The sequence below is a fragment of the Lepidochelys kempii genome, chromosome 2, assembly GCF_965140285.1.
Source record: "Lepidochelys kempii isolate rLepKem1 chromosome 2, rLepKem1.hap1, whole genome shotgun sequence".
Classification (NCBI taxonomy): domain Eukaryota; kingdom Metazoa; phylum Chordata; order Testudines; family Cheloniidae; genus Lepidochelys; species Lepidochelys kempii.
The window spans coordinates 229,372,649-229,390,547 of NC_136381.1; the positions used below are offsets into that span (position 1 = coordinate 229,372,649).

Below are 17,899 nucleotides of genomic sequence, written 5' to 3' on the forward strand. Positions count from 1 at the left end.
CAACTCCTTTATTGTGTCCTCAGGTGCCTCCGAGGGTTCTGTGGCCATCTCCGTAGGGGGTCGTATCTGCTTTCTTTTAGATGTGTGAATTCTTTGTAACTGTGATCTGTATGCCGACCATGGGTCCCAGTGTGCCCATTGCATCGGGAATGGAAAGGGTGGGCACATCCATTGGTTAGCCAGTCATGGGGGTATGTCTCTGTGAGGATGGTCCCTGGTACCTGTGTGGGATGGCTGGGGTTCAGTACCAGAAGGGGAAGAGTGTCCGCAGTAAAATACTCCCTCCTCCATGTCGTCCTCATTGCTTGAGAAGTGTGGCACGGACATCGAGTCCTGGTTTTTCGATGTCAGCAGCATTGGGGAGCCATTGGTGCAGAGAATCAGAGATCCTGGTGTGGAGGTCATCGGCATGTGTGGAGCAGAGGTCGTCGGTGCCGAGTAGATACGTTTAGGCACCTGCATCGGTGCCGCTCTCTAGTGAGGGGCTTTGGTCAGTGCAGATGTTGGCAGTTTACGTCTTGGGGGTGGCATTGTCTTTTTCAGTTCTGTGGGCACCATGTCCTTCCTGGGAGTGGCAGGTGCCGTGGAGGAGGAGGCTGTCTTATGCCTGCCACTCGACTCCTTGCCTTTACCATTCATACTCCCGGTGCAGGCGGTGCCAGAGGTGCCCGGAGCATTGAACATGATCACCCTGCTGGCCATCGGCACTGAGGGTAGTGATCTCGCTGGAGACCATTTTCTGTTTAACAGTTATCTCTACATTGGTGATGCTTCTCTTTTCCTCTATTTTTTTGGAGGAAAGGGTACTTGCTCTATCCAGGGAGGAGGTGCCTGGAGAGTACCTTCCTGGGGGCTTTCTAGCATCCGATGGAGAAGTAAGGGATTTTTCTGTCAGGATAATTTTTAGTCTTAAGATCCCTGTCTCTCCTTGCTCTGGCTTTGAGGTTGTTGCAGTGGGCGCATTTGTGGGGAATGTGCGCTTCCCCTAAGCAACGGACGCACTGCGAGTGGCTGGCTGAGACAGGCATCGCATCCTTGCAAAAAGTGCATCTTTTGAATCCAGGAGAGCCTGGCACTATCTTTATCTAATTTTCTAATTAAACAGAAATAAAGGAGAGGGATCTCTCAAGAGGTTTTTTTTTTGGAAGTCGAAATAGTTTTAAACTGAAGTTCAAGACTATTTCTACACTGACTATAACCAACTAAACTCTAATTGCTATCTAAATTGTTTTATTTCAGTCGTTTTAAGACACCGCTGTTGGAGCTCCGTCTGCAGCCCAGGATGGTTCAGAAGGAACTGAGGGGGTTGGGTCGCACAAGCGCCAATGGTACAAGGAGGCTACTGCGCACATGCATCCCAACCAGGCACTGCTACCAAAAGTCTCCCATCAGTGGTGCCGGGACGCACCAACACCTAAAGTGGAGCACCCACAGGAACAGCACTCGAAGAATTACTACTTTCTATATCACAGCATTTGAGTCAACAAAAAGGAACCAGTATGAAAACTGGTAAAGTCTACCACTAAAATGCTTCATAAAGAAATCAAGCAAGTTAAGATAGTTTATTTTGTAACTACTCTGTGAATCTGAAACTTAGTACTCACAACTGAAAGGCATCTTCCAACTGTGCAGGAATATAGGATGGAAGAGAGAAGAATTGAGGAACAGAGCAAGCGTGGGAAGTAAGCGGATAGGAAGTCAAAGAGGTAAAGTGGAACTGGTTCAAACAATTTTAAAACAAAGGGCAATCTGAACTGGCGAGAGATGGGCAGGAAAACAATTACTTAATATTCCCATATGGCACGTGGATGCTTATGGAATTTCACAAGTCAGTACTGTATACCATCTGCAGAACAGTTTTGAATATTGTTATTTGATCTTTTTCAATAACCAAGCAAAAGCATGAATTTGATTAAAATAACGAATCTCTAGTGTTAAGATTTAGGACCTCCGCCTGTTCCCACTGAAACTAATCAAGATACCAGGTGTCAAAAACAGGTTATCAGAAACCAAATCACAATTATATCAACTATTAAGATATTTATTTTGTCTGATTTTATACACAGTAAATGTGTACAATAAACTAATATTAAACAACATCAGAACACAACCACCTTAGGTTTTTGAATCTTTAAAAGAAGCACACCTTGACAGTATTGCATACAAAAAAAATTTAGGAGCAGTGGATAGCTTTTATTATCCAGGCTCAACGATATGTTAGAACATAAATACAGGAGGCAGAATCAATGGAAGAGTTCAGAAGAGCTGAGCATTAGAAATGCTATGAAGTTTAAGTTTCTCTGATATTTGAGAGGCTGAAGAGACAGATAATCAGTCGACTGGAATAAATTTAACATGTGCATTGTTTGCATCTGCTTCATCTTACATACTTAAGACCTGTGAGTAGATAATTCTGGTACAAGAGACATTATTTCTAGAGATAAAAAAAATGTACTTTGGTCTTGCCTTTAATGTGTACTCTGGGGTTACAAATTTTAAAATATAGTAGTAGCAGTCTGTGGCCAGGCAGCTCCTTTTAAAAATTATACCAAACAACTGAACCGGAGATCATTAAAATGTCTGCAAAACGTAAATGTGCACTTTTATTCAGAAGCTAATGCAAGTATCTAATTTAAACAGTATGTGCTTTCAATATTTAATTTATCATATCTTAGGTAGTCCTTCCACTGATTAATCTCACCACGTGTAGCCCACAGGGCTGGCTTGCCTTTATTATATAAAGATTCCTGTAAGGAATCTACGGGTCTGTATCCTGTAAGACATTAGCTTAAACAAGTTAACATAAGCGTAGTTAAGGAGGCCTGTAACCTTTGGCATAGATAAATGGCCTAATGGTTACCTTCAGATTTTGGGAACTGAGGAAAGCTTGCTCAATGGCAGAAGTTGGAACTTAACAGTAAATGGTAACTGCAAGGAACTTGGAAGTAACAGCTGCAACTCTGCTTCAGCAAGAAGTGATGGGTATGACAATGAGCTAAAATGGTATTAACACATATCAATATATGTTAACCTATAGAATAAGCACACCTTAACACTATGTGGGTAAGGAAGTTAGATTTAGCCATACTGGGTTGGATATTAGCTTAGGCCCTATAACAGAGCAACCCACCATGTGGCATTAGTTCTTTCTTCTAGGCTTTTCTGCTTTTCCCCATTTGAGCCTTCAACTCATTCAGGAACCTGGATCATTGGACTCATTGTCATGCCAGAGACAGGGCTGATCCTTTGTCTCTTACCACCAGGTCCTCAAAGAAGGGTGTGTGTATGCAAATTTAAGAGCTTATGCAAAGAATACCACCACAGATACCCTGATACTGTATTATCTCTACCTTTTTATGTGGCTTGAATCTTTTCCGGCTTTATTCGTTATTTTAATAAAGGTCTCTAAGGTTTTAATTTGCTCTCAGTGTGAATGTCCTTGCCATTCATCCTGAGGCTCCCAACAAGATATTGGACTCACTGGTATTAGTTCTGTGTAGCCTGATTTTGGGAGAAGAACCTTATCACAGTCATATCAATTGTCAATCATCACAATGATTATTAACCTATTAAAAGGGTCAGGCAACAAACACATGCAACCGGTAAATAGAACTGTTGAAATAACCAGTATTCCTCAACTACTGTGCAAATGCATAGGATGTCCAAAAGGCATTGGATATCAGCTATACGTGGAGCACCCTGTCCAGCTCTCTCACTGGTAGCTGCTGCTAGGCAACTGGCTAGTAATCACAGTAGGAAAATACCTATGGAGTCAACTTCAAAAAAAGTCACGTTCGACCATACAAAGTCCTTGTATTTAACTTCTGCAGGCCTTCTACATGAGGAAGCTACCACTTTACGGTTGCCAACCCTGAGGAGACTGACTAAAGAAGAAATGTGATGAGATAGCAGAGGAAGACAGTGAACAGACCAAAGGAGGGGAAAAAAAAGGTGTACTGCAAGAAGGAGAGAGGACAAAGATAGCGAGGTAGAAGGGAAAAGCATAGTTGTTTTCCCAATGCTGTAACTCCGCTTTCTTTACTAAGGCTGTGGAATGTAACCAATCAAAATATGTTTACTACACAATTACAAGCAACTATCCACCCCACATAATCTGAAGAGTTTTGGGATACATGCAAGCACTCCCTTTACTTCCTCCTATACACTTAGGACTTTAGATGATATTTTCTTCCCCAGGAATAGTTGGGTGCAGAGATGTATCATAGAAAATATAATTGAAGAGAGTTAGACAAGTGATTTTTTAAAAAATTATAAAGGTATAGCCTTTCATCTCTGAGTGCTGTATAAATATTGGCTGATTAAACACCAGCCTCACAAGGATTTTGAGGATTAATCAATACCAGCCTCAAAGATTCTAGGGAGGATTAAATATTACTTTCCCTTGATGCCTACACTGAACCTAAGGACAGTGAAATAGCATCTCACCTAGTGAGCCAGGAACACTGCACAACTCAAGTTTCTAACACTGAACAGTTATGCTGTGTAAAAACAGATAAAATTATAAATTGGAAGTAACTTACTCATTCCTGAGCATTCTCTGTCTCCGTCCCACACATTAGAAACTGCATGCCCCGTCAACAAGAGGTTAATTAAGCTTTGGCTATGTAATGGAAAGATATAGCCTATTAAAAAGTGACATGCAATTTATTTCTGCAAATCTAATTATTCCTGAACAAAGGAGAAAACTCATATCTTAGCAAGCATTTGCTGTCTGAACACTTTGAATTCAGTTTAAATATATATCTCAGTGACACCCAAAACAGTTTAAAACTAACATTTTTAACACAAGATTGCCAATTTATCTCCATCTTAAGAGACTGAATACTTCCTCTGGAAGTTCAGTATTAAAAGGGTTTGTTCCAAATTGCAGCGAACTGTGTGAACAAAGGGGTTCCAAAAATTCAAGTAGAAAGTTACTGCAATAGTTGTTGCTTTTATTTACTGTAGAATAGCAACTGAATTCTTTTCAGACTAATAATGCTCAGCAACTATTTCTAAAAGAATAAGCACTTGTAGAAACACGGGAAAGTGTTAGTCCATTCTACAGAGACCATTGAATAATCTGGCTATTCTGGTGAAATATAAAAAGGTTGCAAACACATCTCACTAAAATGACTATTTATAACTTACCTGCCATGGCCATAAACAGGATCTATCAATGGCTCTGTGGAATCTTCAATTTCATTTTTTATGTTTTCGATACCCTAGAGAAAAAGCAGAAGCCCTCACTGGAGTATTTATAAAAAAATGCTGTTAAGGAATGAAGACAAGCTTAAAGCTAGCAGATATAAAACAAAACAATCAGACAATAAAACATCAAGGTTGACTGCCCTAGCAGCCTCGCAGCAGAGTGGCATACCTGACAGAAGAGACAATAAGGGCTATGTATGCTGATGTTTAAGAGCCAGGGCAAAAGCTCAGGGCCTCCACATGGATTGTGCTGGTGTCTTGGAAGCCCCATGACTCATTCCACAGATTTGAAATTGACCTGGGCTGTCAAGCGATTAAAAAAATTAATTGTAATTAATCACACTGTTAAATAATAATAGAATACCATTTATTTAAATATTTTTGGGTTTCTCTACATTTTCAAAAATATTTATTTCAATTACAAAACAGAATACAAAGTATACAGTGCTTAATTTATTTTTGATTACAAGTATTTGCACTGTAAAGAAAAAGAAATAGGTGAACTGAAAAATACTAATACAAGTACCGTAGTGTAATCTCTTTATCATGAAAGTTGAACCTAGAAATGTAGAATTATGTAAAAAACCCTGCATTCAAAAATAAAACATTGTAAAACTTTAGAGCCTACAAGTCTACTCAGGCCTACTTCTTGTTAAGCCAATGTCTCAGACAAACAAGAGATAATGCTGCCCGGTTCTTGTTTACAATGTTACCTGAAAGTGAGAACAGGCAGTCTCATGGCACTGTTGTAGCTGGTGTCACAAGATATTTACATGCCAGATGAGCTAAAGATTCATATGTCCTTTCATGCCATTCGAGGGAACATGCGTCCATGCTGATGACGGGTTCTGTTTGATAATCCAAAGCAGTGCAGACCAACACACGTTCATTTTCATCCTCTGAGTCAGATGCCACCAGCAGATTTTCTTTTTTGGTGGTTCAGGTTCCGTAGTTTCTGCATCTGAGTGTTGCTCTTTTAAGACTTCTGAAAGCATGCTCCCCACCCCGTCCCTCTCAGATTTTGGAAGGCACTTCAGACTTTTAAACCTTGGGTCAAGTGCCGTAGCTATTTTTAGAAATTTCACATTGGTACCTTCTTTGCGGTTTGTCAAATCTGCAGTGAAAATGTTCTTAAAATGAACAACATGTGCTGGGACATCATCCAAGACTGCTATAACATGAAATATGGCAGAATGTGGGTAAAACAGAGCAGGGGACATTGAATTCCTTGGGGGGAGAATTATGTCACAAATGTAATTAACATATTTTTTTTAATGAGTGTCATCAGCATGGAAGCGTGTCCTCTGGAATGGTGGCTGAAGCACGAAGATCCATACAAATGTTTACCAGATCTGGCACATAAATACACTGCAATGTCAGCTACAAAAGTGCCATGCAAAATGCCTGTTCTCACTTTCTGGTGACATTGTTAATAAGAAGAGGACAGCATTATCTCCTATAAATGTAAACAAACTTGTTTGTCTTAGCGATTGGCTGAACAAGAAGTAGGACTGAGTGGACTTGTAGGCACTGAGGGTCTACATTGTTTTGTTTTTGAGTGAAGATATGTAACAAAAAAATTCTACATTTGTAAGTTGCGCTTTCACGACAAAGATTGTACTACAGTATTTGTATGAGGTGAATTGAAAACTACTATTTCTTTTATCATTTTTACAGTGCAAATATTTGTAATCAAAAATATATATTTTGATTTCAATTACAACACAGAATACCATATATATGAAAATGTAGAAGAACATCCAAAATATTAAATAAATTTAAATTGGTATTCTATTGTTTAACAGTGCAATTAATACTGCGATTACTCACAATTAATTTTTTGAGTTAAATCGCATGAGTTAACTGCAATTAATGGACAGCCCTAATATTGATACATAGCGAGGACCAAATAAAAGAGGTGGTTACAGTGGACAACCTTAGTTCAAGTGACCATGAGCTAATTCAATATAACTAATGGAAGGATATATAAAAATAGATCTGCAACTAGGGTCCTTGATTTCAAAATGGTTAACTTAAAAAAAATTAAGGGAAATTAGTTAGGAAAGTGAACTAGACTGAAGAACTCAAAAATCTGAATGTGGAAGAGGCTTGGAATTACTTTTAGTCAAAGTTTTAGAAACTATTTGAAGCCTGCATCCCAAGCAAGGGGAAAAAATTCATAAGGAAGGGCTGCAGACTAAGCTGGATGAGAAAGCATCTTAAGCAGGTGATTAAGAGAAAGCAGACAGCCTACAAGGAATGGAAGAAGGGAGGGATCAGCAAGGGAAGCTACCTGTTGGAGGTCAGAAAGCGTAGGGATAAAATGAGAACTTCCAAAGGCCAAGCAGAGTTGAACCTTGCAAAGGGAATTAAAACCAACAGTAAAAGGTTCTATAGCCATATAAATAAGAAAACAAGAAAAAAAAGTGGGATCACTAAGCACTGAGGATGGGTGGAGGTTAGATTATTTAGGCATGGCCCAACATCTAAACAAATACTTTGCCTCAGTTTTTAATAAGGCTAATGAAGAGCTTGGGGTAGTGACAGGTTGAATAATGGGAATTAGGATATGGATGTAGAAATGACCACATCCAAGGTGAAGTCAGACACAAACAGCTTAATGGGACTAAAAGTGGCCCAGGTAATCTCCATCCAAGAATATTAAAGGAACTGGCACATGAAATTGTAAAACCACTAGCAAGGCTTTTTAATGCCTCTGTAAACTTGGGGGTCGTACCCTATGACTGGAGATTTGCTAATACAGTTCCTATTTTTAACAAAGGGGGAAAAAAGTAATCTTGAAAACTAAAGGCTTGTTAGTTTGACTTCAATTGCACGCAAGGTCTTAGAACAAATTTTGAAAGAGAAAGTAGTTAAGGACCTAGAGGTTAACAATTGGGATAAAATATAACATGGTTTTACAAAAGGTATATTGTGCCAGACCAACTTAATTTTAATTGAGAAGGTAACTGATTTCTTTAGTCAAGAAAATGCAGTAGAGATCTAATCTACCTGAATTTCAATAAAGCATTTCATACAGTTCCACATGGGAAATTATTAATTAAATTAGCGAAGATGGGGATTAATATGAGAATTGCAAGATGGATAAGGAACCGATTAAAGGAGAGACTATAACAGGCCATACTAAAAAGGTGAAATCTAAGGCTGGAGGGAGGTTACTCGTGGAGGGAGTACTTCAGGGATTAGTCTTGGCACCAATGTTATTTAACATTTTTGTTATTGACATTGGCAAAAAAAGGGTGTGCGGGCTACTACAATTTGTGGCTGACACAACGTTGGGAGGTATTGCCAATATGGAGGACCACCAGACAAGATCTGGATGACCTTATAAACTGGAATAGAAGAAATGGAATGAAATTTAATAGTGCAAAATCATGCATTTAGGGACTAACAAGAATTTTTGCTATAAGCTGGGGACATGTTAGTTGGAAGCAACAGAGGAGGAGAAAGACTAGGACGTATTCGTTGATCACAGGATGACTATGAGCTGCCAATGGGATGCAGCTGTGAAAAAAAGGCTAATGCAGTCCTCGCATTCATAAGGCACAGTATTTCCAGCAGAGAGAGGGAAGTGTTAGTACTGTTACACAAGGCATTGGTGAGACCTCATCTGGAATACTGGGCACAATTCTGGTCTCCATGTTTAAGAAAGATTAAACTATACTGGAACACGTGCAGAGACGAGCTCCTAGGATGATGTGAGGAATGAAAAACTTACCTTATGAGAGGAGATTCAAAGAGATTGGCTTGTTTAGCCTAACCAAAATAAGGCTGAGGGGAGATGTGATTGCTCTCTATACATCACTAGGGGATAACTTAAATTAAATAAATACCAGGAGGGAGAGAAGTTAAGTGCTGATGTGGACAGAAGAACAAATAGACAAACAGGCCATTAACAAGTCTAGGCTTGAAATCAGGCAAAGGTTTCTAACCATCAGAGGAGTGAAGTTCTGGAACAGCCTGCCAAGAGGAGTTGTGGGGAGGAGGGACGGACAAAAAAACATAACTGGCTGGGTAAGTTTATGGAAGGGGTGGTATGATGAGACTGCCTACAATGGCATGTAGCTAATCTGCGACTGCTAGCAGTAAATATCACCAATGGTTGCTGATGGAACACTAGATGGGGATGGTTCTGAGTTACTACAGAGAATTCTTTCCCAGGTGTCTGGTTAGTAAGTCTTGCCCACATGCTCTGCTCAAGGTTTAACTGACCCTAAATATAGCAGAGACTCTGGGGTTTTCTCAGCTTTCTCTGCATCATGGGGCATGGGTCACTTGCAGGTTTAAACTAGTGTACATGGTGAATTCTCTGTAACTTGAAGTCTTTTAACCATGATTTGAGGACTTTACTCAGCCAGAGGTTAGGGTCTATTATAGGAGTGGATGAGTGAGGTTCTGTGGCCTGCAATGTGCAGGAGGGCAGACTAGATGATTATGATGGTCACTTCTGACCTTAAAGTCTATGCGATAAGGAACAATCACTACACTCACAGTTAATCAGTGGGGGAACGCTGCAAGGAGATCCTCTGACTTTCCCCCTTCCTCAGGATTTTACTGCTACCAGCTGAACTGAAGACTAAAATGAAAATGGAGCTACAGATTTATGGGACTAATGTCCCTACTAAACAGGCAGGAATGGGATGGCAGTCAACACAGAAATACATTTTAACTCTATAAAAAGATTCTTTTCCACCTACTCCCCTGTAAAATACCTTGTGACGTTCAGAAAGGAATTTTCTTAAAAATAATTTACAAGTTTATTTCTGTGCTGGATGCCCCACTACAACATTAATGAGGAGCCCATCCTACCTATAAATCTGGAATTAACTCAAATTTTAAATTCTGAGCCTGCTGCTTATCTTTAAGTAAAAGGGGTAATAATCAAATCTTTTCTTTTAAAAACAAACCTTTGTCAATATCACAGAATACAGAAAGAGCAATACTCCAAATTTATTTGTCCACACTGAATACTGATCCCATAGTGCATCCTTTAGTTCTGGAAAGCTTTGGAATGATTGCTTGCTGAAGACAGAAAAAAGGAGAAATAATTTAGATGTAGCATTAGAATAGTGTAAAAAGTAAAAAGGATATTAGGTACTAAATTTAAGTTGTTTAAGTAAAAGGAGTAACATCCGTGTTACTGCACACAGACAGTTACACAGCAATCTCTGCAGTTAATACACCTGCGACATAACTATTAGTATTTACTTATCAGAAGAGCAAATAAATGGTTTCTTTAGAGAAGCTGGTTACAGTATTATATTTTTACTGATATGCAAATATTTTAGTATAAATTATGTACACTTGAAATAGTGCAAAGTGGCTAGAATAAATAATTAGTAAGTTTTTCAAATCTGAAGTTGCAGTGGACTGAATAGGTCTGTCGGTACAGTAATTAATAATGAAAGGAAGGGAGAGGGGAAGAGTTATATCTAAAGAAAAACTCTACCCAACCAGGTGAAACTATTTCCCTTCAATGAACAATTATAAACCACTTTCTTTGAGGGGCAAGCTGGTCTTTAGAATGAAGCCTCAGAGGAATCATTAAGCCTTTGAAAGGCTGCTGTTAAAAGGTCATATCCTCAGTGGGCCACCTCTTAGACAAAGCCTTAGCGAAGCAAAAAGTCCTCAACTTGTGTGTGAGTGAGTGTAATGGGAAAAACTGGTATGGAGAATAAGGTGGCTAATCTAAATGATGGGAGGCATATCTGGACGTGCAGGCAGATCTTAAATGAAAGTCAGAGGTAGAAGAAATTTCTGAATGCAGATAAGGGAGGTGATTGCTTTCTCTTGGGACAGCATGGAATCACAATCATAGATTTCTTTTAACACATATGCATGGTTTCTTTTCTGTCACTTAAGCTGAGAAAGCATAACATACATTAGAGGTTAGGCTAAGTGTAAATCTAAATATACTAAACAAGCCATTGTTTTTACTCCACTATTTTCTGTTTTTAATAAATCTTATTTATTGTTAAGAAATGTATATTGCAATGGTGCAAATTTGCTTGTGAGGGGAAGGTTCACCCAAGCCATTCCTGGTAACAAAAGGCATCCTGCAACCTTGAAAAAGAGGTACAGGAGGCACAGAAAGTTCAGAAACCTAACCCACCAAATCAACTTGGTCAACAGGGCATGGGAAAGGATGTCCACTCCCAGTGGGGTGTTTTGTGAGAAAATGTGTTAGGTAAACATCTGGGGACCTAGGATAGGACCAAGGAAGAGACAAGAGTTGATTATGAGGTCGGGCAACATGTTATATTTTTTCCTCCTCTCTCCTCCATCACACAAAAGGATGTTTTAAAAACTTCTTGGCATAGACTATTGTAAGCACTCTTGAAGGTGATAAAAACTTGTAGTGACCTTTAGATTATTACATTAGTGACTTTTATTTTATCCAAAATATTCTTAAACTTCTATTACTGTTCTTGTTTTGTTCCTTACATTTTATTCCTGTAAAAGATATAACTTTTTATTTATTTATCTATCTTCAGAGACACATTCAACAGCATTTCATCCTTCAACCCGGCATTTAGACAAAAACTAGAAAGGACAGTGCTAAAGCTAAAATAGATATACATGTTCCTCTATTTTAGCTCTACCCCTATCCTTTCTAGTTTTTGTCTAAACGCCGGGTTGAAGGATGAAATGCTGTTGAATGTGTCTCTGAAGATAGATAAATAAATAAAAAGTTATATCTTTTACAGGAATAAAATGTAAGGAACAAAACAAGAACAGTAATAGAAGTTTAAGAATATTTTGGATAAAATAAAAGTCACTAATATAATAATCTAAAGGTCACTACAAATTTTATATTTATATATAAGACAAAACATTTCTTTTAAAAATTTCCTGGCCTGTCTAAGTTATGGAAAGATATCAGGTGAGGCAAACTGTTTCTTGCAGTACAAGTCAAACAAGCATTTTTTAAAAATCATCATAATCTGTGAAGACCATATCACAACAAATTGAATTATTCATATCCTTTTTAATCAACATTTATTAAATATGCTTTTTAATTAACTGCAAAGAGATGCCCATAATCATGTGCTAATCAGATATTTTAGATAAAATCTGGAACAAATTATTACTTCCTTTTTGAATTATAAATACACAGATAAAAACAAAGTTTTAAACTCCAAATTTGACCTACCCTTACAACACTTTGCCATATATCTGATTTTGAATATTAGTGAGACTGTAAAATAGTGCATTTTAAATGTTTCAACATGTTACTTACTGAATTAATGCATGAAATCGCTCAAAGCCAAGCTCTTCGGCAGCCAAGGCAGCTATACACAAGAGACACTTTTCAGCACTACACATGGCAAAAAATGACACAAGATACACACAGCAAGCTAGTATACTTTCAAGCTTCAGTTATATTTTTAATTTCCCCTCCTTTGGAAATTTTCAATTTTATTTTCAATTTTTGTATCTACATGATGTAATCTACTTCACTGTAACAATATGGGTCCTTCACCATACAAATCAGTGAATACACCACTATTAAGATTACAGAAAAGTATCTTAAATTTTAAAAAAACAAAACCAAAAAAAATCAAGAGCCCCTAGTTTGTAGTCTTGAAATTTTGTGAAAATATAAACTGTTGATTTTGCAAAAGTGATGATGATGGTTAGTCACCAAGCAGAAGCATGCTACAAATAATTTTGCAAGTCAACTGCAAGTATTATTTTCTAGAGGAAAGCAAGCATAATTATTTGAATAGTTTTAGAGCAGTGTCAATGTAAGAAAGCTGTACTTTTTTTTCAAATGTTTAAGTTTTGTAAACAAATTAAAATGGTTCCAGACAGTTTTAGGCACACTGTTCCTGCAACAAGATTTCATAGCTCTAAACTAACTAGCCTCAGACATTCCTCAAATATATCTACAGCTAGAGGGGAAAAAAAAAAAAAAAAAAATACAGCATGCAGTGTCGTCCCAGGTTCAGTGTAGACCTTTGGTCCCTCGTAAAAGCTTTTGAAACGGAGATGAAATGAGCTTTTCTTAACTTTCACTTGCTTTTAAATAAGTAGGTTCTAAAATCTATTTTGATACCTGTAAAATGTGTAAAACAAGTATTTAAAATTACAAGAGACGCTCAAAAAGCAGCATCATTAACAGGCTTTGACTCCACCAATATTCCTAAATGTTTTATCTTATTCCTTGTGTATAATAGATATAACAGATGCTTCCACTTTCAATTAAAACTGAATATCTATTTGATCCTGAAGGCACAGAAGTCAGTAGCAGTGCTTCCATTTGCTTCAATGGATGCATGATTGAGCCTTGTATCAGTTACATGTGTAACTGTCATAAGCAACACTACTAATCCAGTATGAAGGTTCACAAAGCATTAAGCATTCCTCAAAGTATCTCATTTATCTGTAGAGGAATAGCTTAATTGAATATCAAATTCTTATTTTGAAGGGTCTTTTTAGTTTGCCTGCAATACACAGTATGCTTCTCTCTCTCTAGTCAAGAGGTGACTTTTGCAATGACTAGTGTCAGATTTATGAACTACAGGAGTTTGCGGACCATGATTTCAGTATCCTCAACACTGTCACCTACATATTAATGGTTTTAAAAATCACAAGTAGTCAAGAATTGCAAGTTATATTTATAAGAAGAATGTGACCTTTTCGTAAGTCTCATGTCCTACTATATCATTTTGAAGAAGTATGAAGTCAAATACTTGAACTAGAACAGAAGATACTACAAATGTGCAATGTGGACGGATAATAGTTGGAACCTTAAAATCAATCCTGAAATGGCTAAGTTATCTGTGGATCCTTGTCTTAATAGATTTCCTTTTTAATATAAGTAAAAAAATTCAGAGCTATTTGTTTTATGACGTACAAGCTTTTTTCTCTAGTCAGTGGACCACTCACATACCAAGATAGATATCCCCATAAAAAGTGACTTGCCCAGAATATTTTTTTAAAAAGGAAAATGATCATTTAATCCTTCCAACTTAATGGCTAAAAAGCTTTACATAGTCAAAAAAAAATTGGGGTGGGGGGGCAGAAATCATGCATGTTACATTCCTGCACAAAAACATATTTTGGAAAACACATGAACAGTAGTTCATAACGAAAATTATTGTAACTTTAAAGAAGTCGTCATAACTGCTATTGTAGCTAAAGAGACTAAGTTTTTTAAAAACCAAAAAAAGGAAAAGAAAAAAGTTAGAGAGAATAAATATACAAATCAACATTTGAACCAGAGAGCTTGCACTATTATAATAAAGTGAAAACTCAACAAGTCATTAGTGTACACCACAAAAACAGATTCAACAAATGTGACCATTCTATATGTGCGTCCACTTTGTTGGCAGTTCTAAGAATAGTATTTTAGACCATTTCACTCTGCAATACTTGGAGTGGAATAGCAGAAACTTAACATTTGGAACAAAAGCAGGAAACAGGCAGATAACAGATGAGAGGCCTGGAAGAGAAGAGGTAGTGCTAAAAAAATAGTGGAGACACGCATAACTCAGATGAGATCACACTGAAACAACATTTAGTTGTGAGAAAAAGAGGAGAGGAAAGAACAGATGAAATACAAAAAATCCATATAAGAAAAAAGGTGATTAGAGAAAACCTGAGTTTAAAAAAAATACTATATATTTACAATATTTGGAATTATTTTATAGTATTAATGTATTAAGCCAGAAGTAGAAATGTTTACAACATTATGAATATACTTCAGTTTTTATTCCATTGGAAGTATGTAATTAGACTCCCAAAAGCAGCAGCCTGTCTGTCAAGCTGACTGCCATCTGTGAAACCATCCTGTCCTCTGCAACATCGAAAGTCTTGAAAAATGAAAAGGCAAAGTTTGAACGTTCATTTGGTGAAAGCAGCAAAGGCAGAAAATTTCAATTTATGTCTTAACCCTGCCAGTGGTGAAACTTTCCACTGCCATCAGTTCCTTGGAACCCATCTCTTTGTCCACAGTCTGGCCAGATAAGGACTGGGAAGCCCGCTATAGCTAAAATAGGAGAAAATGAGGACAGGAGAAAAAAAATCTTGAGACCAGGAGGGAAGTAAAAATCAAAATACTTCTTAAATTCCAGAGTACAAGTAAGAGATGAGCTGTTCAGCGCCTAAGAGTGGAGAGAGAGGTTCGCCATTAAAGATTCCTGTTCTTCATAACAGAGGGAAATTTTGACTAGTGCTGGGATGTGAAATCACATTCCATTTATAAAGGACAAAATCAACCACAACTTCCAAACTGGTACAGCAACATAAAAAAATAAATAAATAAATAAATTATATTTTTATATATATATATAAATTATATATAGGAATACATTGGGACAGATTAGTTCACTACAACAGTTAGCTCATATGTTCCAACTAGCCTAGCTGTAGTGAGAGTGACCACACTACTGAACATTTTGAACGAGAATGATTGGATCACCAGCTGATTAGTTGTAAGTGGAATTGCTGCATCCCCTCTCCATTACTAGCTCCAGCTTTAGCAGCACTCAGCTCCAAACCACCCTCCTTTATGGACTAGCTCGGTGGAGCTTAAAGTACCACTGAACTTGAGCTAGAGATTTGTGTGTAAGGACAGGTTGTGGTTGGGGCAAAACTTGAGCCTGAGTTGACAGTGCAGTGAAGAGAAACCTAAGTGGCCGGCCTGCTTTTATCAAGCTTGCTGCAGGGGAAAGGAGAGGACTTTTTGTGGCGAGCAAGCCCACTTTCCATGTTTCCATCGTCCTCAGTACAGGTCAGTATTTTAACAAGGAGAGGTTTCAGAGTAACAGCCGTGTTAGTCTGTATTCGCAAAAAGAAAAGGAGGACTTGTGGCACCTTAGAGACTAACCAATTTATTAGAGCTGCTCTAATAAATTGGTTAGTCTCTAAGGTGCCACAAGTCCTCCTTTTCTTTTAACAAGGAGAGTAAGTTTGGAAAAGCCTTGTGGCAACCAGAATCTGCTCCAATCTCTTACAAGAGAAATTTCACAGCACAAAGAAGATGTTCATGACAAACCGGAAACCATACAGAAAATATTTTACTCAGATATTACTATGCCCTGGGTACAATAATCTTTCAAAGAAAGAATTTACCAATCCCTAGAAATAAGTTGCCAATACAACTTTATGAACATTACGTCTTAAGTGGAAAAACATGTTTGTTGACAAAAATGGGCAGAAATTTCATAAGTGATCCTGTCTGATAGACTTATAATCTTTCTAATAACCACTAAATGGTGAGGTTGAACTTTGTTGATTAAGCAGCTTCTAGGAACAAGTATGTTTAACTACTATTATCTGAGCATTCAAAAGCATCCGAGGCACTTAGTAGAAGCTAATAAAGACAACCCTTACCAAAACGAGCTTATGATCCAAACTGTATTCAATACTGTCACCTGACTTATCTGTTCTTAAAAGCTCTCTCTTGCAATATTGCCTACAAAAAACAAGTACATGCATGTGCAACAAAAACTGGAATAAATAATGTATGACTATTACCTTGATGGTGCACCCTTCCTCACACCATATGTCTTTTAAGACTAAGGCTATGTCTACACTAGCTTTTAATGCGATATAACTTACATCGCTCAGGGAGTAAAAAAATCACCCCCTTGAGTGATGTAAGTTACATTGACCTAAGCGCCAGTTTAGACAACACTATGTTGGCAGGAGAGCTTTTTCCATCCCACCCCCTTTTTTTTAGGGTCCTCTAAAAGAATGAACTATTGCTCAGGAGTTAACACAATAAATTTAGAGAGAAATACATCTTACAGGGTTGTTCCTCTTGATGACTTGACTCGACCGGACTCTCAGAAATACTAGCAGTCTCTTCAGTTGTTTTTCCTCTTATCCATGTTGCCAAAGAGTAGGATTCAGAATTATCAGAGCAAGCCATCTCTAAAATGTCACATAACGTATGACAAAGGAGGTTCTTCTGTTCTTCCTCTGAAAGATCAGAATCCTGCATGAATTCAATTACTATTTATCACTGTCTTAAGTATGCTATTAGCACTGGATGTATGCACCCACTTATTAACGTTGGCAGTTGTCTTAAAGCACAGAAATTTAAAACCAGCCCTCCAAAGATACATCTCAATAAGATTTGTGTTCCTCACTTTCAGTTTCATTTATAAGAATTTAAACTAATCCAAGATGAATGTTTCAATCAGTGATGTCCACCAATGTGATCAATAATATTGCAGACTGGCATCAAAGTATGAAAATTAACAAACTAGTGCCACGTGAAGTATAAGTATAGTTTTTCCCCCACTATGAAGATAGCATGGCAGCACAGTTAACAGGCAAATGTACAAATATTTAACCCCTTTGTAATGCAAATTACTACAATAAAAAATATGAAAACAGATCCTAATTACCTTGACACTCTCTCCAAGCAGACTTCTCACAGGTGAAGAGCTTCTTCAAAAGGAATGCCTTTATGTAATTAAAGCAACAAGCATTAGACTACAAGAGGAAGTAATCAATTCAATTCTACATTTCACATTATATTTATATTAAAAAGACAGCATTAATATACAGTTGAAATGTCAGATGTTTGAGATCAAACTATGAAAGCATACCAGAACTTCATTTGTTCTCTGGTTTCCCTACTCAATCCTATTACATCAGTGACTTCAGAATAAGTTTCTCTAGTTTTAAGTACAAACCTCAAGTGTGAAGT

The 17,899-nt window shown here is 37.5% G+C and overlaps 1 protein-coding gene across 1 annotated transcript in view; it reads right to left on the minus strand.

Moving 5' to 3' along the window:
• The window catches only part of MINDY3 (MINDY lysine 48 deubiquitinase 3), a 100,140-nt gene that overhangs the window by 69,548 nt on the left and 12,693 nt on the right, over window positions 1-17,899 (minus strand). The window contains exons 3-8 of the mRNA XM_073334111.1: window positions 17,595-17,652; window positions 16,990-17,163; window positions 12,473-12,524; window positions 10,140-10,254; window positions 5,152-5,225; window positions 4,542-4,621 (exon numbers count right to left, since the gene is read on the minus strand). Of these exons, the coding sequence (XP_073190212.1) occupies window positions 4,542-4,621; window positions 5,152-5,225; window positions 10,140-10,254; window positions 12,473-12,524; window positions 16,990-17,163; window positions 17,595-17,652 (553 nt within the window). The remainder of the gene's footprint in view (window positions 1-4,541; window positions 4,622-5,151; window positions 5,226-10,139; window positions 10,255-12,472; window positions 12,525-16,989; window positions 17,164-17,594; window positions 17,653-17,899) is intronic.